The 24,597-nt window shown below is 48.6% G+C and overlaps 1 protein-coding gene across 7 annotated transcripts in view; it reads right to left on the reverse strand.

The window, feature by feature from the left end:
- SPEG (striated muscle enriched protein kinase) overlaps positions 1-24,597 on the reverse strand; it is a 110,222-nt gene that overhangs the window by 42,219 nt on the left and 43,406 nt on the right. For 6 of the 7 annotated variants that reach the window (XM_081883782.1, XM_081883787.1, XM_081883786.1 and 3 more), the window contains 9 exons: positions 23,943-24,117; positions 18,982-20,375; positions 17,163-17,306; positions 15,899-16,081; positions 11,949-12,157; positions 11,557-11,645; positions 10,729-10,904; positions 4,463-4,723; positions 36-194 (listed from right to left, as the gene is read on the reverse strand). In XM_081883782.1, coding sequence (XP_081739908.1) covers positions 36-194; positions 4,463-4,723; positions 10,729-10,904; positions 11,557-11,645; positions 11,949-12,157; positions 15,899-16,081; positions 17,163-17,306; positions 18,982-20,375; positions 23,943-24,117 — 2,790 coding nt within the window. Of the gene's footprint in view, positions 1-35; positions 195-4,462; positions 4,724-10,728; positions 10,905-11,556; positions 11,646-11,948; positions 12,158-15,898; positions 16,082-17,162; positions 17,307-18,981; positions 20,376-23,774; positions 24,118-24,597 lie in introns of all 7 variants that reach the window. The other variant, XM_081883781.1, reaches the window with a different exon arrangement.

Genomic DNA, 24,597 nt, shown 5'->3' on the forward strand with positions numbered 1-24,597 from the left:
CAGAGCCTCCTGTACTGGGAGATGGAGGCTATTACCGAAGCGTGTCCAGGTGACAACTGGTGTGGGTTTGCCGCTGATCTTGCAGTCGAACCGTGCCATCCGCCCCTCCACCACAGCCACGGCCTCCAGCTTGCGGGTGAAGAGTGGCTGCTGCGAGGGCAAGACCGTCAGCTTGGCGCTGCATGTCAGCTCATCTGCAAGGCACAGCGGAGGGTCAGCTACAGTGGAGGGCCCTGGATAATCTTCCCTTCCCTTCTGAAAGCAGCCTCAGTGTCATGGATGGAAGGCACAGTAGGGGAAGCAGCTGGCAGCAGATTGTGTGACTGGACTGCTATGCCCTTGGGCATGGGGCGCTTGTGAGAAGTTGGGAGCAAGGGAAACGTTGGGGGCAAAAGAGCAGGAAGGAAGTTCTTTGGGCATAGGGTTGGAGTTATTAAGGAAGAGGAGAGTTCATAAGCTAATTGCTCCTGCTTCTTTCTGGGCCCTGTCTTAAAGCTGACCCTGGCTTCTAATTCTCCTTGTGACCATTAGATCCTAATGCTTGGAGGTAGGTTATTTTTATGATTCATTTACTTATTAATGCAATATAATTATTTGCTATTCTTCCTTGTGAAAATTCTTGCTAATCTTTTGATAACACCTTGAGCCACTTTGGCTAATTTCTTGTGGGAAAGCAGCATACAAATAAGCAGGCGAATGAATGAATTATCCAACTTTTTAAATGGTTCTGCTCTTCTGCACTGAATGCCACTCTTTCTGATGCACAGAAATGAAACAGGGAAAGGTGCGTGCTTTCTCTCTCTCTCTCTCTCTCTCTCTCTCTCTCTCTCTCTCTCTCTCTCTCTCACACACACACACACACACTGCTTTATCTCCAAACCACAAACATCCTCAGCTGCTAAATTTCTGTATGTCAGGTTGCTGTTATAGGCACAGGATCCAGGCCAGAGTGTGGGTAAGAAGAGAAAGTGGCAGCAACCCTCCTTAGAACATTCCTGCAAAAGCTGCCAGCCTCTGTTCAAATCACTAAGGTAACAGAATCTAAGCCCCTTTGTATGGGAAGGCGTCAGGTTTGCCAGTTTCCCTCCCCTCCTCTGCAACTCCCTCCAACATCTGTTCATTGGCTTTGAATCTGTCATCTGACAGGGCCGTCAGAGGATGTACTTGAGCATGTCTGAGACTAGGAGAGAGGAGGAGAATGTAAATAAAAGTCATTTGCCTCCCTAATCAGGTTGCCACTACTACTGTGCAGGCCTCTCTTAATAGTGACAGCCACTGTAGTGTCATCATTACTAAGACACTAAGATACCAGTGGGTTTAATTTGCAAACAGGTTGTTGGCGATAAGTACAACCCGAAAAGGAAAATTTGTATTTTTTGTTGCCAGTGATAAGCACTTCTGGGCAGTGTTGGCTGGTTCCCATTGGAATTGGTGGGGCATATGGGAAGGAGGCCCAGCAACCAGTGGAGCCAGAGCCAATAACAGGCAGAGTCAGCAAATCCCCCATCATCCTCCCTGCTTCGTTCTGCAACGGAAACCCTGTTAAGACTAAGGAGGAGGAGACTAAGGAGGAGGAAGCCGACAGACCGTTTTGCCCCCTGGACAAGCAAGACAGTGAGCAGTGGGGATTGGCTGAGAACAGACTGAGGCTGGCAGCCCAGTGCTCCATTCACCCTATTGGACCAACCTCCACTGCTTATGGGGATTTTCTCCCTCAGGGGCCAATATACCGTAACTTGTCTCGCCTTGCTAAGCTGCTTACACTCAAACAAGGTGCCGTTTTTAAAGCCAGCCACAAAGCAAGAAAGAGAGGCGATTGTGGCAAGAAATGGGTAACAAGCAATGCCATTGCAGGCCCTAACTAATCCCACACCACTTGGGGAATTCTTCCAAGCCACTGAACAGATTCCAAAGGGGTCTGGGGTGTGTCTGAGGCAAGTGAAATAGGACTGCTCAGCTCCTTTCTCTCATGGAACTCCCGGTCTGGGGCTAGAACTCTGGTGCCTAGCTAAAAGCACCAGTGGAGTTCCTTATTGCAACTGTTTGATAGCGGAGTAGCTGTGCATGGCCTTGGGAGCTAGAGGGCACAATGACATAGCATCTGAGTGACAAACAGGTTCAAGGCTTGGTGCAAACTCTTAAGAGGTATGGCTATCCCCTTCCCTGGGAAAAAAAAATGGTGCTTGGATGTCTTCTGCTACATACACACTGTGTCTTTAAAGCATATTCAAAGCACATCCCAAGGATTCAGGGAACCCTCACAGAGCTACCATTCCCAGTACCCTTAGCAAACTACAGTTCTCAGGATTCTTTGGGTGAAGGAAATGTGCTTTAAGTATGGTTTGTACACAGCATTCTTTTCTGAATGTGAACTGTGTGCTCATATGAGCTTAGGGTGGGGGCTTTCCCTTTGCCCGCTTTTGCAAGCTAGCCGCTCCGCATGTAACCTCTCCACGCACGAAATGACCTTTTCAGCCTGGCCACATAAAAGCAAGCAAGCAGGTCTGTGGAGGTTATTCTTGGCTGTATTATTTGTCCTGCCAGTTCAGAAGCTCGGTACATACCTAAGGTATAAGGCCTACTATATTAATATATTGCTTTCCTTCTCTGCTGAAGCTTCTTGTCCCTTAATACAGGTCCAGAAAGCAACTCTCAGCTAGGGACTCAAATCCAGGATTGTAACCCAGAGAGGACTGGCACGGCCACACAGTTGCATCCTTTACTATACTTCTTGCCCCTTTGACTCCCTGCCCCTCAACCCATAAATTGCCCAGGAATTTATCTCAGCTCACCAGTCTGGAATGTCTTTTTATCTAACGCCAACTCAAGTGCACTGTGTTTGAGCACACACTCTACAGTGAAAGCACATTTAAAGCAAATGACTTCACTCTCCCACCAAGAATCCAGGGAACTGTAGTTTGTTAAAGGTGCTGGGAGTTATAGTTCTATGGGGGTAACCTACAGTTCCTAGAATTATATGGGGGAAATACATGTGTTTTAAATGTATGGTAGCTACTCAACCCTAGATAGCTCTGCATAAGAAAGGAAATGGGGAAGCTCTTCTCTACCCCACACCCTAAAAACAGCCAGGTGTCTCTTTGGTCCTTGCAGGAGAATTGTAATGAACTAGTAGCATAGAAATAACTGGCAAGGGAATTCCCAAAACATGCCATTATATTTTTTGTGCTGTTTATTTGGTTTTCTGTTGATTGCCGTTTGTTCTGATTCAGCAGGAAACAGCGGGTTTTCCCAGGGAAAGTAGCAAGACAAAAAAGAAACCTCTCAGACCTGTGACTAGAAATCATGGGACAAAGAAAAGTGTGGGTTGGCTCTAACTTGTGCTGTATAACCCTTGGCCATTTGGACAGCAGGCTGGGCTCTGGTAGCTGCTGCTGTTCACCCCGTATGGCAGTGGGGACATATTTCATGTTGTTAGGCGATTTCTCCACTCCCACCACCCACTTTGCATGAACACTTTTAGTATTCTTATATTTGTACTCTTTTTATTGAATTTGTTATTGTATTTTAAGTCACTTCAGGATGTCCATAAGTAAACTAAACTAAATTTGTTCTGCAGTTTCCCCTATCCAATCCAGTTGCCCCAGCCTTGATATATATATTTGATTTACTAAATCTGTGATGGATACACCACTATACACATCTATTCAGAAACAAGTCCCACGGAGTTTAATGTGTAGGACCTTCTCTCAAATGGGTACATAGACTCATAGAGTTGGAAGGGACCCAGAGGGTCATTTAGTCCAACCCCCTGCAATGCATGAATATGCAGTTGTCTCTTACAGGAATCAAAACTGCAACCTTGGTATTATCAGCACCACACTCTAACCAACTGAGCTATCCAGCTGAACAAATCTACTCAGAAGAAAGTCCATCAAGTTCAATAGAAAGTGCTCCCAAGTAATGTGCGCCTAGGATTGCAGTCTCAATGCGTTTTCTAGGTGGCAGGGAAGCAGATAGGGTGAAGTGACGGTTCTTACATTGGTTTAATGAGGCATGCCAGCCCTCAGGGCCTATGGCAGCAGGCTATTCATGCTTCCTGCTTTAGTATAAGGAATGAATTGTAACACTTTAAACATGTGTGCCTATTTTGAATGGTCAAATAAAAATGGAATCTTAAAACTTCAGCATCACAGAGACACCATCCCCCCACCCAATTATATCAGTGCAGTGATGACCCTGTGGCAAATAGGGTTGCCAGCTGACCAGAAAAAAACTGAGGCCAACCTGCTCTCGTGCCTGTAAGAGCACCTGAATATGGAGGAACAAGCAGGTTAAGGGTTTCAAGGGAGATAAACATCACCTATTTATATATGTTCATCACACTGCTATTGAAGGCACTGTTACAATGGTTGGTTGAAGGTGAGCAGCCAGTTACAAGCATCCCCTTCTTGCTCCTGGACCACCTTGACTTCTCCCAGTGCAGCATTTCCTCCTTCCTTACCTTTAGCTGTGCTAAGCTTGCACGTGTAGATACCACTATCATCCTCATGCACAGAGGTAAGCAGTAGCTTGCACTTGCGCCCATCGAAATGCATCTTGCACTGGAGCAGAGCAGGCTGGAGCAGGCGCCCCCGCCATAGCCAGTCCACATCCACATCAGGTGGGCCAGACACCAGGCACTCGAAGAGAGCTGCATCCCCAGCCCCCACCACCACGTCCTGCAGGGGGGCCAGCACTGCCAAGGACTGGGTCTCAGGGTGCACTGGGGGAAAGGAGGGGAGGGGGGAGGGAGGAGGAAACGGAAAAAAGAGAGAGAAAGAAAGATGCGTCTCTGAGCAATGGAACAAAAACAGGAAAAGATGCAGGGCACAAGGTGGGGGAAGCATGTAGTGAGTATTCATGGCTAAGTGAGATTGCCAAGCTGGCCAACATCTTGTTGATTGCCAGCAAGAGTAAAGGGTGTGATCCCTTCCCCATCCCACCTGTTAAGTGTCATGCAGTACTCCAATTCCTTTGGTTCAATATTCTCATAAGGATAATAATGCTAAGCTAGATTAAACTAGCAATGACTGACTATGCTGAAACTTCACTCATTCCATTTCTGGCTATGTTCAATGTCTATTAGTTTCTTCAGTTGTATAAGTATAATGAACAAAAAAAACCTAGGGCTTCTGCACTCTCCCAGAGTAGCTCTGAAGCATGGCTAACTTTCTACAAGAGCTGCAAAACTCACTGGGGGTAACTAATACCATCACCTTGACAAATAACTTTAAGCTGCTCAAGACGCAAAGGAGGAGGAAGCATATGTATCTTGCACTGCCTGTTCCTCCCCTACATCTCAAACACCCAAAGCCACGATAAATGCTGAATGGAAAAACCTGATGCAATAACTCTAGTTCTAGTGCTAAACCAGGATGCAAGACTAAGAACTAAGGAGAAGGAATAAGTTGCTTCCCCCATGGCCCAGGGTCATCTGTCCTCCACACATCAGGGAACCAATGGCCTGTAAATTTTGCACACTTCAAACTACCAAGTTAAGACAAATCCGAGCAAATACTTCTGTGTGTACTGTGTTTAATACTTCAACAAAATACTACTTGAGGCTGGCAACCCGTTAACCACTGCAACCAGGAATGAGTAGCAGGAGAGAGGAAGGCAGCCATATTCAGAAGCAAATTAAATGTGAATGAAAGAATGATGGGGTGTGGAGAACACAAGAGCAGGATATTGGGGTAAGAAGGGGACGTGGGGAAGAGGGAGACAGGGGTCTGCGCTAGGAACAAACCACACAGCACTTTTACCAAACGAAACAGACTTTATTTCTTCTACAAAAAAGGGGTTCACTGTAGCCCAGCCCCTGTGAGACCTTCCCAGAGCGGGGTGGGCACAATGGTAGTAAGAGACTGCATCCCTGGCCTCCTTCATTAAAGATGCTCCATAGCCCAGAAGGCTCAAGTCTAGTGGGGTGCCATTATTTCCCTGAGCCCTCCTCCATCCCACACAACTCAGGGGCAAAGGTCCCTTCCCAGTGAGCTTGTGCTGTCCAGACTTCGTGCAGATAAGGATGCTGCCTTGCGTAAAGCTGAGCATGTAGTCTTCTGCCAAAGACACCTTCTTGGATTTGAGGGAAAGCAAGGCCTAGATTGGGCCTCCTCCTTCCAAAGCTGCCTCATTTTAGTGTGTGTGGTCCGTGGGTGAGCAGCACAAGCCTCTAGAGAAGCTGGCCAGGGAGCAGACAAGTTAGTGCTCTGCCCTAGGCCCCTGGAAACAGGAGTGTGCAAACGGGCAAGAAGACATGGACACATGGAAGAAACAGAGAGCACCACACATTGGCCACAGTTCAGGCCAGACAGAAATGGATGCCGGCACGGGGATTAAACACCATCAGCACCTAGAGGTGTAATGCCTGGGTACAGGCACAGTGCCCACCACTGAGATTATATGCCCTAGAGTGGATCACATGGAGACTCGATTGTACAGAGAGGCTTCCTGCCCACGCACTAAGGAGATGCCACAGATTGGTTCAGCTCACGCAGCTAAGGGCAGCCCAGAACTACTCTCCCACCCACAGTGGCTCACTCCTCCAGCTGCAGCCAGGCCCTGTGGGTCCAGGTGAGTCTCGGCGCTGGCCATCCAGTGGGTGGGGGCAGGAGCCAAGCCTTGCCAGTCTGGTTTGTTCAGTCAACGCTGGGAGCAGAGGCAACTGCCCAAGTTGTCTGGCTAGAGCGGCCCAGGGGCCAAGCAGTACCTTAGCTCACTCCCCCTGTACAGACAAAAACACAGTCAGCAAGCAAAGGGTTAGTGTAGCATGGTGGACACAGAGGCAAAGCACAGACAAATTCACACATGCCTGGTCAAAGCAAAGGGTTTGCCTGGCAGATACACAGATGTAGACACTGTCTGGCAAAGCAAAAGAGCAAGCACAGTGCACTTACACACAGACACACACTCCCATTTGCCTGACAGTGTCCCCTTCTTCCCAAGCCAACCAGTCCAACACTGAAGCCAGGCAGAACCCATTATAGGAAGTGTCAGACTCTTCTTCCTATCTAGGTAAAACATGCCACCTGGGAACATTCTGCAGATCCAGTGATCCTAGGAACAGACCCTGCATGTCCTGTTCACTCAGGACCTGAAAACAGCCCTGCCTCTATTTCCCTAAAAGGTGATGCAATGGGCCAATCAGAGGGATTTGCATTCAGCACAAGGAGGCAGCAAGAGAGGCTGATCAAAGTGGAAAGGGCACCTTTTAAATGGGTGTAGGGAAAAGAACCAAAAGTCCCGCCAGACTGAGGTGAGCCAATATTGGATATACCCTCAGCTATCAATGACAGGTGGCGCTGTGGGTTAAAGCCTCAGCGCCTAGGACTTGCTGATCGAAAGGTCGGCGGTTCGAATCCCTGCTGCGGGGTGCGCTCCCGCTGCTCGGTCCCAGCGCCTGCCAACCTAGCAGGCATTATGGGGTCAGGTAACAGAGGCTGAGAAGTGAGCCTCTCCTTTTACTAGATGTAACCAGTATGGGGATAGCCTCCCATTTAGGCTCACAGGCCCTGTAAAGAGATGCCCATGTGGACAGGAGCTGGTTGCTCCAGTGCCAGTCCTACCATTAAGCAAAGCGAGGCAGCTACATCAGGCAGGAAATGCTGGGGTGGCAACAGCCCCACCACAACCATTCTGCCTGAGTCCTATCAACTAGTCTGCTCTGCGCCCTGCAAAGCAACCTGCAGCCCTCAGGTACAGGGGAGGATGATGCCCCAGCATCAGTAGTGAAGAAGTAATTTTATTGTAAGTGGTCAGATTCTGTACATGGAATGGGGAGGCACATCCTGCCTTTTGTCTCAGGCAGCAAAATGCCTGGGGTTGCTCCCTCACCTGGTGGTAGTGACGATGCCTGGCGCATGCCCCATCTGCACTATACATTTAAAGCAGTATCATAACACTTAAGCCTTAGCTTCCCTAAACAAAATCCCGGGAAGTGTTATTTATTAAGGTTGCTAAGAGTTGTTACCTCTATTCCCCTCACAAAGCAACAGTTCCCAAAGTGGCTTAACGATTGAGCCTCTTCCCGGCCAACTCTGGGAATCATAGCTCTCTTGAGGAGAGTAAGAGTTTCCAAATACCTCATAGCAACCTTGACAAACTACAGTTCCCAGGATACTCTGAGGGAAGCCATGGCTGTTTAAAGTGTTTTGAATGTATAATGCAGATGGGCCCTAGTTTCTGCTGGAAATGAACTGGAAACCAGTTCATCCCAGCAGACCACTGCTGGGACCCAGTTCTGGGTACCACAGGGTGGGGGGAAGGCAGAACCAAGCCAAGAAGAAAAAGGCATAGTAGGATTGAGGGATCAGGGAGGAGTGTACTGAGAGCTGGTGGTAAAACTTGCTGCTGCTCATTGCCCCAATGGTTAGTGTGGAAGCCACTGGCAGAGACAGAGGCTGTCTTTATGGAAATGTGGGAGCAGTACATTGGTATACACAGCCATCAGGCCCCCTCAGTGGGCTATTGCTCTCATCTCTTTCCTTTCTGAGGCTCACGGTTCCTTTCTCCAAAATTCCACAGCAGCTGCCACTGTTTCAGCTCAAGGTGGGATGGGGGAGGATTGGGAGAACACAGGCAGTTGGTGCTTCGTTGCTAAGCAACAGCTGAATGCTCTTCTTCCCATCTGGAACAGGCCTCCATAGGGTCTCAAGGCAGTTGTGCTTGCCATGCTCAGGAGAAGGCAGCTACCTATGGAGGGCTCCTGAGGAGAATGAGCCTAGCCTAGTGCAGGGACGGTCCAAATTTCCCTACCTACTTCAATACGGAACCCATGGGCCACACGCTGCCTTGTTGCGCCAGGGTGGGGGAGAGCGAGAGAACAAAATTTGACAACCTCATGCCTAGGCTTTGGGAAGGAGGTGCAATGCTTTCGGCAGTCTCCTAAGGCCCTTCCAGCTTCTTCTCAGAGCTGAGAAAGAGCTAATTTTCTGACCCTGTCAGAGCCCTCACACTTCCTTTCCCAAGCCCTGAGCCTTTGGGAAGGCAGTGCAAGGGCTGGAAGGGTGAGAGGGTGTCAAATGTTGCTGAGGATTGCCAAAAAATGGCCTTGTGTTGGACTGCCCTAGTGGCTAGTGGCTCAGAGCATGCCCACACTACAGCCGTGAGCTTGAACTTTCTAATGGTTGCATTTGAGAGCTGAAGAGTAGTGAAGTGGGTGGCCCACTTAGTCCTTTCTTCTTTGTTTATTCACACACACTGTCCCCACCCACAGCTTTCCCACCAATGGGTGGGTGAAATTTTGAGTGTACAAATAAACGGAATGGAGAAGAATGAAGAAACATCCCCTTCCCATTGCTGCTCTTACTAGGGTGCTGTCAGATGACTGGTGCTAATTAGCATTCACCCTCATTTGTTTACAGGAAGATTAGAGGATGTTGGCTATTTAATGAACATTCATCCTGATTTGTTTGTGGGAGGTTAAATGATGTTGCATCATTTAAGCAAGTGTTACCCTATACTATCCAGTGTGTTTTCCCATCACTTTCCTTATTGGAAAGAGTCCTGTCTTTGGGGGGGGGGGTGTAGAGACCTCCCAACCAACTATAATTGTGCAACCTGAATTTCCCAGTATGTGACTGAATCCCACCCAAAAATAGACTGGGAGCACTCCTAATCCCAGCATCAAAGGCTGATCTCAATCCCAGCATCATAAGCATCCACTATCCCAAAACGAAGTATCTCATCTAGCTTGGCCCCATTCCCTCCTTCCAGGGGTCCCCAGTTCTAAGGAGGCAAGTAAAATTCCCAGGATTCTCTCATGAAAGTCATGAATAGTGACAGTCCAAAACATTTTGGTGCCTGAGGCAGGAAATCCAAATCTATTGATTAATTAATTTGTTGCTTTTTAACATTACTTAATAGCTGCTGCCAGAGGTGGCACACCTCACCTTGTCCATGCCACTTAAAATGAAAGGAAAACCAATATAAGCTTGTAGCATAGAATAATGGTTTAGCTTACTGTTTATTTTAATTAGTTCTGAATGTTTTCTAAGTACCTGTTTAACTGTCTTTTATTTATACTTTTAATGTTTTTTTTGTCAAACAGCTTTGTGGTTTTATTACTATAAAGCTGTATGTAAGTTTTGCTAAATAAATAAATAGCCAAGTCCCCAGTTCCAATCTGCCTTTTGCTACACTAATCTGGAGGCCCTCAGCAAGCCACTATCTTCTTAACCTCAAGCCCACCTTGGCAACATGGGTATAATATAACTACCATGCAAGTCTGCTGTAAGGATTTCGGAAATGCTTTCAACATTCAAAAAGTGTTAAAGATATCCCAAGTAGTATTTATGTTCAGGAACTTATGATACCTTCCTGCTTTCAGCTGAACCTCTCTCCTCTCCTTGCCCCATTTACCATAGTAGTCCACAAAAACCTGATTGCTTGTGCCTCTCGATAATCTGGGGTTAGGCTGAATTTCTAAACTGGAGCTCTAAATTTCTTAGACTCATGATGAAAAAAGGGCAAAATTCAGTCAAGGGCTGTCATGAATTCTAGGGGCAGGAGACAGAATTACAATACAACCAGAAACAAGCAGCCATGGAGCCACAGGCTACTCGTGGGCAGAGGATTGATATAGGTCACAGGATGTTGAGGGTGGGGGGAGTCAGAAGCATGCTTACATGAGTGAGTAAACCAAGGAAATCGGCATGCAAGCAGGATATTCTGGGGACAGCCCATGGCAGGCAAGCATTAATCTTCATGCTCTGTGGCTTCCAAAGGTACCTTGTACATCAAGCTTGGCCTCACACTGCTTGGTGCCATACTCATTGATGGCCTTGCAGGCATAATAGCCAGCATCAGTGCACTCCACCATGCGGATATGTAGGCAGAAAGATCCATCGTCCTCCTCCACAGCAGAAATGCGCCGCCCATACTTTATTGGGTGCCTGTTCTTCAACCTAGAGGACAGAGGAGAGGGTCTGAGAGCCTGCAGTGCTTGCAACTCCATCCAACTTCACAAAATGCTTCTTCTGTCATCTCATCTCACCATCCCTCCTCCAAAGCAGCATGCCTCAGGAAGAGGCTACATACTTCATTTGGGCAGTCAATTCTGCATTGGCCTTCCCCCAACCTTGTTGCTACTACAAACATAGCTTTTGGTACAATATAGTCAAGGCAGTTTAAGCCATAAGATCAGAGATCCCATTATTTTTGCCATTACATCCAGGCCTATCAGTCTCAGGTCTAATTCTTGATATATTCTGGGAGGCCGAAGACCTGCTTTCTTTTTGCCATCCCACCGCTTACATACAAAACAAACCATTCTCAGGTTGGATAGGTCTTGTGCCCTTTGGAAATCAAAGACCAGCCTTGTCTGTTTAATATTTTGCCAGTCTACATATCACACTGTTGTTAGTCAGTTGGGGAGTACTGAAGGCCAGACAGGAAAAATAAAATAAACCCAACACTCTTCTTGATGTACACAAGTTCCCTGACTGGTTGCCTGAGAGAGATTCTTATATTGCAAAACTGGGAAAGCTTCACCACTCATCTCATCCCAGGACAACATGGCTACTTGTGAAGTTATGCTGTATCATAAAACCCACTCACCAGTGCACAATGGGCTTTGGCTCTCCCTGTACCCGAATGCGCAGGACCACATCCTGCCCCTCCAGTACTTCCTGGTCACTCAGTGTCACCTGCAAGAGAGGGCATCAGGATCATGCCAACTGCAAAGGGAGATGGGAAGCAAGTTCTCTTTAAGGCAGGGGGCAGGGGTAAGCAGAGTGCAGGGCAAGCTCTGCTATGTGCAATACCTTCAACAGAGTAAAAGCTGGAATTTACTTTTGCCTCAAAGGTCTGAGCATGTCAAAAGCCCAGGGCCCCCAAGCCCAATCCAAGGGAGTGCCAGCTTATAACCTGAATCCTCATTCAAGTATACAAAAGCCATAGGTTACTTTCCACTGTCATGCCCTCCTGCGCTAGTCTCACCACCTGCTCACCTCAAAGGATGGGGCAGCCTTGAAGTTGATGCCCACATGCACCGGGGGTGGGCCAATCTCAGATCGGGGTTGCACTTTCATGACAGGGTGGTGCCGCGGGGTGCCAGACTCAGGGAACTCTTCCAAGGGGCTCAGGTACTCTTCATCTGATGTGACAGGGCTGCTGAGCTCGTGATGGGGTACCAATCGGCTGTGGGACTCTGCGGGAGCTAGACAGGCAGAAGAGGGTTAGGGCATGGCTTGTGAACAGCATATTGAAGCAGCAAAGCTCTCCAGCTCAAGGGGGAAAGCAGCACCAGGACATAGCTGCCCACCTAGCAGCCAGGGTTCATACACAGGGATTTTAGTTGACGGTTTAGCCACAAGCACAGAGTAAATGATCTAGCTTTCTGCATGATAGCCCAGTGTACCTACACTGTATTCTAAGGGATGAGGTTTCCATTTGCTTTTGCTTTTAAAAAAATAGCACATGAAGAGGGGCCACATACAAAAAGTAATAACACAAACTGACCATTGGAATACATTGGTTCCTTCAAAATAGTAATAGAAATGCATTGCAGCAGGAAATGTTTGGTTGCTTATGCTATCTTTAGAGACCCTTCCTGGGGCATTATGGCTACCAGCTTCCTAGCAGGCTCGATCCCACTCTGCTCATGTGGGATGTAACACATTGTCAACTCTTCCTACGTGATTTTCATCATTCGACCGTTACTAGAGCAGCCCCAGTTGGAAACTTGGGGAAGTGGCAAGCATATAATGTAACAGTGGCCCTGGCCCTGAAACAAAAACACTGGCCCTAAGGGTGTGCAATGGTTAGAGTGTTTTCATTCTTTGCTTTCCCCTGTTCCTTCTTATGTATGCAAGTTTCCAGTTTCCTGCCCCTACCTAAGCCAACTAACACCCCATTAGTTCTTTCCATCCTTCCTCTTGACTGTTCCACTATGCCCTATTTTGCAATTAGGACACTGCACTTAGCCTAGCATGAACATTGTTATCTCAAATAGACCTTTGCTGTTTCTGTGGAATGGAGCCTAGAGGCTGATTTAGAACAGAACCACACAATCAGAAACATCACATGGTATACAGCCCTCCTAGGCCCGTATCATTCAAAACGCAGTTGAAGGATCACATGTTTGAATGCTACCCGTTTAATTAAATTAACTATCTTTGTAAGTAGAAAAGTAAGAGAGACTAAGTCAGAACCCTCCTTCTTCCTGACATACTTTCCACAGACATGGAGGTTGCTTTGTTGTTTTTTAATGACAAACATGTGAACTTCCCTCCTCCTGCATTCTGAAGAGGCAGGACTGTACCATGTGACATTTCTGAATTATGTTTGTCTTCATAACTGAGATGGTAAAATCCTTCTGCAAGGATTTTATCGATTCAGTTTTCTATGGAAAGGCTTGTATCCAAACTCACCCCCATATGACAACTATCAGTTCAAGAAAGCATGTTAGTTTTCAGATGTTCAGCAGCCATGATGCTCACTTTGGGCAAGTCATTATCTCTCAAGTCTTAGCTACCCCAAAGGGTCATTGTGAGGGCAAATTAAAAAAAAAAAAGGGGGGGGAGACCATTATACTTTCCTGAAATCCTTGGAGGAGGGGTGAGATTAAAGTGTATTAACAAATAAATAAACATAGTAATGACCTACAATTCGTTGACTAGTTTTCATGCAAGTGTGTATAATGGGGCCGTTTCAGAGAAACAGCTCTTTGTGTAAATCTGTTGTGGCAAAGTCATGAGGTGAAAAGTTTGGCACCTCAAATATGCATATATGAATCTGCACAAACAACATTTCTGTTAGTGTGTAATTTGCATAGTGCATTGTTTATAATAAATAAATGTAAATAATTTGATCATCTGGGTTGTGAAACCCTTCTTGCAGTTAGTCTATATCCAATCCTCTTACCCAGAAAGAGGCAGAGTGAAGAAACAGAAACAACAAGTCAATTTCCCAGTACTGCTTTAGAAGATATCAAATCCAACACTGCCTGTAACCCTGCCAAGTCCCATGGGAAGCCCACTGCTGATATATATCTATGCCATCTCCATCTGGTAAAAAGAAAGGCTTTAAACAGTCATGAATCAGGCAACTCCAATCATGGGCGCCACTACTCTTTTTCTTGTTGGCAGCATTGTTCCTTGCTTGCTCTCCCTGAAAGGGTCCAAGGTGACATTAGTAGCTGGGACGACTACAACTTGCAGTGTATGCATTGTGAGAAGAGCAGGCCTTGTTGTGGGGCCAGTTAGTGGAAATAGTCTTGTGGCAATTTCTGTGGCAATGCTGCCCTTCAAGCTGAGTAGGAATGGGTGGGGTGTTTACAAGAAAATCTAAAGAGACAGAATAGGTTTCTTAGCCCTTTACAGAAAATAGGAGGAAGAAGCAGAGGTGTGTTTGATCCAGACAAAAGGGTGAGTCTTTCAAAGGCCTCCATCATGCTCTGCTGCAGGCAGGGAAAGATTATCCTGTGTGGATGGGAATGGCCTGCCTTGTAGTTCTTTGCTTCCCCCTATCCCCAAAGACAAGGTAAAACACCTTAGTATAAGAGTCTCTCTCACCTCCAAGTTTCTGGACGACAAGGTAAGAGGCCTAGGGAGAATTTGAGGCTGGCTTCCCTTTCTGCAGCCCCATTGCTTTGGGAGGTTATAGACCAATAAATTCTCAGTCTCCAGAGGGGCACCCAAAGCAGAATCCCATTTCTTCCTACCTATAGGGCAGATGTGGTGAAGTTGGAGGGTCCTCATCCCTTCACACCATTCAGTTGTACAAACAAAGGGTTAATGGGAGCAAGAGACACGCTCCCTTCTCCGCTTCACCCATCTCTGTTCCCCTCAAAACGCCCACCTAGGAGTTGAAAAGTTGCGTTCCCTCTCCCTGCCGAGTTCCCAATTCCAAACCCACTAAAGCTGCAATCCTATGCACACTTACCTGGGTTTAAGTTCCATTGAACGCAGCGGGACTTACTTCCGAGTAAACATGCATAGGATTGCAGCGCAAGAACGCAGGGAACAAACGGCGCGCCCCTCCCGAGCCTGCAATCGGTGCGCCAAAGAGGATCCTACAGCCATTTCCCGAGGATGATCTCTCTCTCTCTCTCTCTCTCTCTCTCTCTCTCTCTCTCTCTCTCTCTCTCTCTCTCTCTCTCTCTCTCTCTCAATCCCCGATTCTTTTCAAACGCAGCGTCCGAAACGGAGGAGACGAGTGAGCAAACGGATCCTCAACGGAGGCGCCAGAGGCCGGGCAGAATCCAGGAGCCTCTTCGGAACCGCCTTCCCTTGGAGCCACAGCCGAGGAAGGCATCGGGGCTCCAGACAGACGCCGACCCCAGCCCCTCCAGGGCTCACATTTCAGATCAACAGACGGGCGACCTCATTTGCATCTTTTCGGATAATTCATTTGCACGTGCCCAGGAACGCTTGCAAACTGCAGGCGCCGCTGACACGGGTTTCCCTGCGGAGTTTGTGGTCCGGAACACGGATCAGGAATCGGAGTCGGTCCGCCAGCCAGCTCGGACCTCCCGCGCCGCCACCTCGTGGGGTTGGTGCTGAGAGCCCAGGGAGAGTCCAGGCCGTCTCTCCCTTCTTCCCCGCATTCAAGACTGCTGCTGGCTGTTTGTCAGCCAGGCTGGCCTAAACCAAGCCTTGTAGGGTAAAGGCAGCCTCATCTCTCTTTCGGCAGTAGCAGCGGCAGCAGCCTGAGGCACCACAAGGTTGATAGAAAAAGACCTAGCCTAGGATGCTAACTAAGCCCCAAGGCATGAAACTACTTCTCCCCAAACTTGGCCTGGGAAGGAATATGACTCTACAACCCTCCCTTGGCCTTCAGGGATTCGGCTGGTCCTCTCTGGGCTGCCTCCACTGCGTTCATCACACACTTATAATAATATAATAACAATTTATTATTTGTACCCCGCCCACCTGGCTGGCTTTCCCCAGCCACTTACCTGGCCGCACAGTCAAGATGGCACTGCAGCAGGCCTCGCCCACTTCATTGGTGGCACAAACTGTGTAGAGGCCGGCATCAGTCGCACGGGCACTCCTGACCAGCAGGGTGTGGCGTTCCCCCTCTGCTTTGATAGGTCGTGTGGTGCTGCTCCGAAAGGGGACGCCATCCTTTCGCCATGACACTGTGGGGAAGGGGCAAGTGGGTAGGAGATCAGAGCACGTGGGGACACTTCTGTACATGCAGCACCTCCCCCCCATACATGGCACTTCCCACTTTATCCACTGACTGCTGGAACTGTGTCCTTTTCAGATAGGAGGGGTGAGGAACCTGAGAGCCACATTCCCTTCTGAGCAACCTTCCAGAGGCCACATGGCAGTAGTGGGCAGGGCCACAGCCAAACAAATGCATCTCCCCCACTTTGTACAGTAGGCTAGTTTCTACACACATTCACACTCCCCTCTCTGGCCTCCATCCAGATAAGAAGCAGGATCAGAATTCAAGGACACATTTCAGCCAGGCAAAAACACTTGAAGAAGGTATGCAGCAGGGCTGCTGAGGATAATGGCCTGGGATGGTGGTTATTTCCCCTGGGTTATTTCCCAGCCATAATACAGGACTACAGTTTGACAGCAGCACAGGTGTTACTGCTGGAAAACTGCATCATAGTAAAAGTTATCAACTTTTGAAATAGAACATTCTGCTGCAGGGATAAGGGTTGAATTATTTGCATGAAAGCAGAGCTAGGTAAAGGAAGGGAAAGTCTAGCAGGATTGTTGCCTGCCTATCAAAGGATTGCAGCTAAAAATAAAATAGCATTGCCCTTTGTTTTTCTTGCAACAAAAGAAAAACCCTGGTTAGGCCACCCCACCCCCCATTCTAGTCAATTGCAACATTACTTGCCGGTCACATTACTTGGTACTATTGGGCAGCAGGAATTGCAACCATTTCTCTCCCCCAGCCTTGTTTTTTTCCTCCTAGTGTTGCCACCAGGACCACATGGCTCTGGACCATATTCAAAGCAGAATCCTTACTGATGTGAGCTAGGCAACTTACACAAAACCAAATAAAACCCATTATCGCTAGAGATCTGTGGAAATGAAGACACCTGTGTGATCCAAGAGACAAAAGCAAAGGGAGAGTAGATGGCCCCCATCCATCTCCTGGCCCCTCTCACTCTGACTTGCACTGGGCACCCCACAGGTTTGCCTATGCATGCTCATCCTCACTCATCCCACACTCTTCCTGGTACTCCGTGCACTTGCCTTCTGGGGAAGGGTTGCCTGTGATGATGCATTTGAACAGCACTTCTGTTCCAGCTACGACTGTTACATCCTGGATAGGGATCTCAAAGATGGGGCGTTCCAGTGGGTCCTCACCCGCCGAGATGTAGGAATCATCAGAAGATTCTGTGCAGAGAGAGGGAGAAACAGCAGCTGCAAAAGAGGTGGTGTGGAGGAGGGGAAAAGGTCCACAACTTGCATGGATATAAAACTCTGCACTGCCTTCTGGGAAGGAATGTGTTTAAATCTTAGCTCTCTTTTTCACATGCACTGGTTCTGTTATGCCCCGAGAGAGTGAGAGCCCTTTTATGTGCTGATGATTACAGTTTGCTCAAAATCCTTAATCTCCCCAAGTCTCTCTCTAGCACAGTCTGGATTCCTGATCCATTGCTACCTGGCTGAGTCCAAAGGATTAGAAGAGCCTCCTGAGTGGCACAGTTCACTCTGCCTTGACGCAGATAGCCACCTTCACAGGTCTCTAAGAATAACTAAAGAGGATGAGCTTCATTTCACTTGTTTAGAAAGGGGGGGGGGGAATTTAGAACCCTCATAAAACTACTGTTACAGCTCAATGCATTCAAAGCTGACACTAGTCATAAATGTGTCTAAATTTATGATCACTTATTGAGTCAGACTACCTGGGAAGGAAGTTGGAGGACTTATTTTTCTGTCAGTAATTTGGTAGACCCAGTACAGCAGCTCCTTGGTACACACACTACTTCTGTGCATTCAAGATGTGTGCATTTCTCAGCCTCACTTCCAGTCTGTAAAATGGGGATACTAAGGCCAGCCTACTTACCTTACAAGGAAGTAGCAAGAATGCATGAGGAATGTACCTAAATGCTAAGCAAATGAACAAAACCAGCACTAGTCCAAAGAGCAGGTATTTCCAGTCTTGACTCCGAAGTACTGAAAATCCTGTCACAAAACCTGTGTTAGCCATTAGGAGACTACAGTTCTCTGTAACGTACACATAACCACAGTGAACTGTGAACCAATTAACTGTTGTACATGTAGCACCATGTCTTGTATCTGCCAGCTACTTGGAGGCCCTGATGAAGTTGCCACACTCACTCGGCTGCCTCAGAAACTGGATCTCAAGTTCATGCTCCTCTTTCCAACTTCCATTGATCAGAGGCTGTCCCTTTGTTTTATGGAAAGGCACAAAAAGGACAGAGGGCCAAGGATAGTGAGGAGGGGCTTATCCACACTTAGCTTTTGCCCCACTTTTTCCAGGCACAGATCTGAGCTTAAAAGCTCCATGTCCAACCATTTGTTTGTATTTGCTCCAGAGCTTTCCCTGCAAAAGCCTGCTCTTCCCCACACCCTATGCCAGGTGTGGAGACCCTTTGGTCCTCCAGATGTTTCTGTACTACAATTCCCATCTTCCCCATGCTTGCTGGGGCTGATGGAAGTTGTAATTCAGCAACATCTGGAGTCCAAGGATCCCCACACCTGCCCTATGCTAAGCTTATGCACCAATGACTCTTCTAGGCAAGGCCTGGCTGAGATTACATCCCAGATGCTGATGACATGGGCAGAAATGTGAGAAGCAGTCAGAACAGATAAGGGCAAGCCAAGACTGAGCACTTACCAACCCTCTCGAGGAGCTCATACAATCCCAGGCATGCATGATGCTCTAGCCTGAATCCTAAGGGTCTTGCCAAAGTGGAGGAAAGGACATTACAGGCCTCTCCATTTCTGTGGGAAGTTGGGTGGAGTTCTCCCCATGGCATACAGCACAGCCTAGCTTGCCAGCTTCCTCCCCAAGGAGACAGCAACACTTGCCCTGATTCCATACCTGATTCAGGCGACGTTCGCCGCGTCCGGCGCCCTTTGCCTCTGCTCCGAGTACTCTTCCCTTCCTGAGGCTGCAATGCATTGTCCTTTTTCTCTGCCACTTTCCCAGTCTTTCTTTCCAACTCTCTGTTTGCACCGTGGGTCCCTGCCCTGCTTCTATCTGCTCCTGGCTCCGTCTTGGCCCAGGGCAGGGAATGTCCGTTCTGGCCAGATTCCCGTTTCCGGGCATGCGAGGCTGCACTTGGACCCTTGGGCTCATGGCTCCCTTTCGCCGCGTTCACAGACCCTCCATCCATGCAGTCATTGCTCTCTGAATGCCCAGCCTGCAGGAGGTCTCTCCTTCCCAAGGGGGCCGCCAGAGTCAGCGGGCACTGCTCCACCTTCCTCCGCAGATCCTGCCCATTCAGCTCGCTTTCCTTCTGACCCCTGCTGGGCTCTGCCCCCTGCTCAGCTGTGGCCACGCTCCTCGCCAGAGGCTTTTGCGTCCCCTTGGTCTCGTCTCTGGGCCCCACCAGGACCACGCTGGACAACACCAGCTGCTGCACGCCGTGGGCATTCTCTGCCAGGGGCAAAGCCTTGAGGGGCTTGAGTTTCCGTGGTGGCGGGACCCTGGGCGCAGATGGCTCGGCGGAGGAACGTGGCGATGGTGACCTGAAGAGCTCTTGCGACCGCCGCAGCTGCTGCTGAGACACGGTGCGCTTGATGCGGCCCAGCTCCTCCGTGAACTTGTGCTCCATGTCGTGCACGCGGCTGGAGAAGCGGCCGCGCTCATCCAAGGAGGCCGCCTTCTGGTGGAAGGCACGGCGCCGGAACGCCACACCACCCAGCTCGGAGCGGGTGTCCTCTTGCAGGTCCTCGTGGGAGACGGCCGAGAGGAAGGGGCTGGCATCGTCAAAGCCGGGCTGGTCAAAAGAGCGCGTCTTGCGTAGCGGCAGCCACGTGTGCCCCGCAAAAGGGTTCTCATTCTGCTCCACGCTTTTGCGCCGCTCCTCAAAGAACTTCAGCTTGTCAAAGATCTTGGAGCCCGTCCGCGGCAGCTTGGGGGATGGGCGGAGGACGGAGACGCGGCTGGAGGCCTCGCTCAGGGGCGTCTGGGGCCGGGATTCTCCTGTGCAAGCCTGAGAGTAGCCAGATGACTTGGGGCGCTTCAGCTTCTCGTCCAGTTCCTCGGATGCCGTATCTTGGAACTCGGGGGGCATCAGCAGCTTCCTGCGGGGAGCCACAGGTGGGGTGGGGCCACGGCCAGCCCCAGGCGGCTGGACGGGGCACTGCCCTGCTCTGGGGGACACTGGGCGCTGGAGAGGAGGCTTCTGTGCTGGTGGGTGGAGGGTATCTGTGCTGGTTTTGCTGCTGCTGTTGGCGTCATCCCTCCGGTACCCACCATGGGGGAGGTTGCTGCAGTTGGAAGGCAAGACATGGCATAGTTTGCTAAGGCAGGACAGCCTGAAAGACTCAAAAGAAGGTGAGCGGCAAGGGAGCAGGTGCCTATGCTGATGTCTTATTCATGTTTTGAATGCTGCTTTACGGAACCTTTGTTGATTTTATCCTTATATTTGCTGATTTTATCCTTTTGTTGATTTTATCCTCCTACTCCGTCTTGCTACGTTTTTATGAAAGTGTGGATTATACATTCAAAAATAAATAAATATGGAGAACCAGTGCTATTTTTCTAGAAAAATAGGTGCCGGTACTCACCATGAAGTTGTCACAGTAAGTGCCTCACAACAAAGGGGTGCCGGTACTGCGTACCCCCCTGAGTACCACCTGGATTAAAAAGCACATGGCCAACCCCTCCTAATGGCAGACCTGGGGTTTAAATTACCCATGGAAGAAAGAGGTGAGGCAATGAGAAGGAGGAACAGTCGTGTACTTCTGTCCTTAGATGAAGATGTGTGTGCATGTGTACAGAGGAGGTTGTATGTGTTTGTTTTTGCCTTCTCCAGCAGTGTGTGGCTTGGCTTACTATCTGAATCTCCTCGAGCTGTTTGCCCCACCTAGACCTTTCTACAGTGCCCCTACTCTGTGCTGTGGCCTACTGTGGTCTGGATTGCATTGCGATTGGTCTTGCCTCATAAAAACGTGGGATTTTTTAAAATGTTTGATGTCTTACTTGTGTTTTAATTTGTTGGAAGCTGCCCAGTGTGGCTGAGGGCAACCCAGTCAGATGGGTGGCATATATATAAATAAATCATCATCATATTTGATTCCAAGACTGGCCAGATGGGTGAACTGGGATTCTCCGCCAAAAGTCCAGAGAAAATACCCACTCTTCCTGGCAAGATCCAACTCTTGGTCTTATCTGCTGAATGAGCCATGCCAGATGCTGCACTAGGGCAAAGGAAGAGATTGGGGGGAGTTCATCAGGCTGTGCATCAGTGGTAGATGAGTATAGGCTGGCCTGGTTTGAGGAAGCAGGGGAAGACAAGGGGAGGCCCTGGTGCAGCCAGAAATGCAACAGAAGGCAGAGGGTAGGAGAATAGAGAGCTGCATCCTGTATACACACATGCTGTTTCCCACAGGTACAAACATTAACTCAGGTGTACATACGAACAGATACATACTTGGCACACATACATTCATTCTAAGGCCAACTCAGTTCCTTACAACAAATGGACATGTGTGTCCAGCTGCATGCACACACGGACACACACAGTGAGAATTATGCAAGTGTATACTTAGTCAGGTACCATAGCCGGAGGATGATAAGCGTGAGGATAAATTTGGGAAAGCACTCAGGAGGAAAGAAGAGGAAGATGAGGGAGTCTCAAGTGACCTAATGTAGCTCTGCACCCACCCTCTCAAAGATCCTTACTACACTCACTGCCTCTGCAGTGTGCTGGAGTGTGCTGCCATTTTCACAGCATGACGGGTTTCAGCTTTCGCTTTTAAGAAAAACCGCTGGTATCCAGTTTCCCATTATTACAGGGGGGAAATAATAAAAATGTGTGGGCAGTGCCTGCTAATGGCTCAGAAACTGAAATGGATCTATATATGGTATGAGGAAGAGATTTGGCACTCGACATGGCTTATCATCTCTCCCTGTTTGCCTCCCTGCATCGCTACATTTCTAGAATAAAAGGGGTTCTTAACGGGGGGTTTTAAGATATGTGTGTGTGTTGAATTTATCAAAAGTCGCATTAGTGTAGCCAAAAGCACCACTACCAAAGAGATAATCACATCACTATCATTACATCATTTGTTGGGTTCTTAATTACCATTCCCTTAATCACCAGCAACCAGTCTCTCTTTCACATCATCCTTATGGATGAGGATGACTACCTACCTCTGATTGTGCTTCTCTATTCTATAGTTTCCCCAGATTTGCCTGCCTGAAGTTGTTTAATAATCATAGAATCATAGAGTTGGAAAGGATCCCGAGGGTCATCTAGTCCAACCCCCTGGAATGCAGGAATCCTGCCCACAGCCATCCCTGGGAGGTCTTGAGCCCTCCATCTTCTGGTTAACAGTCAGATGCACTGACCTCAGGAATAGGTGAATATAAGAACATATGAAGACCCCAGCTGGACCAGACCAATGGCCTATCTAGTCCAGCATTCTGTCTCCACAGTAGCCAGCTAGAGAGAAAAAATCTTTGTATCCATTGACTCTACACCATACATAATTATATATTCCTGAATGATGCACTCCCTTTACTTTACTTTTCTAAACTAAAATCCCCAAACGTGGATGGTGGCATCGAAACCCTGCTATTTCTCCCCATTAATCTAGGCCTTGGTGGGAACAATATAGGCCCCTGTCTATATGACAATCACTGTGACTGTCTCCACCTTTACTAAGTAGGTCTCCTCTGTGTGTGGGTGAAATCAAACATTCAGATGAAACGGCAATTTCCCATCCAATGGTCCTGTCTTGGTTTGGCTAATTTACATAAAGCGCAATCAAGCCTCAGTAGAGCACTTTTATGTCCCACTAATCTCAAAAGGATTCATTTTAAGCAGGTGCTTAATCTTCCCTTGAAGTAAATGTAACTCAGAAGTGCTTAATATTAGCTCAGTTGCACCCATAAGTTATAAATTTGGATTTGGGTTATCCAGGATTCGGAGGGCTTAAATGACTCGCTTGGTCATGGCAATTTCTTCGCTAGCCCATACCAGCACTGGTATTCCTTTTGAAATGAAAGGTGATATAGGCATTATTTTAATAACAATTTAAATAATATTGCCATGTGTCAGAAGAGTGAGTGCAGCCCACTGTGCTTGGATTGTTGTTTTTTTAAGTGCCACAATTGATGCCCCAATTAAATGGGCATCTCTCAGAGTTTGGTGTTGGAGGGCCCAGTACTGATGCCATTGGCTTTATGCGAAACAGGGTCAGCTCCAGGCCAAAGGAAAACAGCAAACTCTGGGGAGGGGAGGAGCTATGGAGACTCTGCTATCTATGCTGATTGGGGAGTGGGAAGCCTGGGACAGCAGCGGATACCTACCTATGCAGCCCATTGTCCTCATAGCAACATTTTAGGAGAGCGAAGGCAGGAGGTGATGGGGAAGGGGAAGATACTGCAGCAGAGGAAGCAGTAGGAGAGACAATGGCAGTATAGTGTGGGTGGCTTCAGAGGGTATAGAGAGTGCAGTGGGGGCTGTGGATGGAGGGTGCCATGACATCAGGGATCGGGACTGTGATGATGGGGCTCGGGAAAGTTTCGGTGGTGCCTCGGAATCAATGACTTAAGAGGTTGAGGGTTCAGCGAGGGATTATGACTGGAGAGTAGGGGGAAAGAGATGGTCCCAGCATAATGGCCCTTGCACCCCACTCCACGGCCCCATGGCTACTTACACGTGCAAGGAGAGGGCACGGCCCCGGTACAGGCTGAAGGCACTGCCGTAGGGGTCGCTCCCCAGAGACAGGCTGTCCTCGGACCCCGGGGCCACGCCAATCAGCTCCGCCCGTGATGCCCGCACCAGCGGCTCCACCCCCAGGTGCCGGGCCTCGGCAGGTGCTTGCCTTGGAATGCTGGGGTGCAGGTAGGGTCCCCTCACCGTGGGGCCAGCCTCTGGGTCCTTCTCCAACACCGTGGTTTGGCTCCCTGACCAGTTGGAGTGCTCATCTGTCTGGGACAGGCCTGGCACTGAGGTTGGCGTGGTCTTCATGGAGGCATCCACCAGCGTGTCCGACTCCCCTGCAAGGAAAGACAGACATGGACTGATCAAGGGGGCTGGACAGCCCCCCATCTCCCTTGCATCAGATCGGGGCCTGGTAACCCGAGATTCTATCGATATTGTTTAATTTAGGAGGCTGTAAAGTATCAGTTTCTTGGAGCATGCAGTGCCACTGCATATATCATGGGTTAGCGTCAGGCCGTGTTCTTGAGGGCTAAGAATAAGCATTTTTCTCTCAGCTGGAAAGGACAAAGAAGAGGGGCGAAGAAGGAAAAGAAGACAAGGCCAGGTCGGTCACTTAATAACTCAACTCAGCCACCAAGATGATGCGGCCAGAGTGAATGGAAACACAATTATGCAACGCACAAGGTCAGGCATTTGCAGTGAAGGAAGGAAAGACGAACAATTTCTTATTGCAATGATATAAATGAATATTCATGTAGCTCCTTTAACATGCACAGTGCATTGCAATCATTGACTTGTTTATCCTGCTTTGCAAG

Source organism: Podarcis melisellensis (genome assembly GCF_964234715.1).
Source record: "Podarcis melisellensis genome assembly, chromosome: 1".
Lineage (NCBI taxonomy): Eukaryota > Metazoa > Chordata > Lepidosauria > Squamata > Lacertidae > Podarcis > Podarcis melisellensis.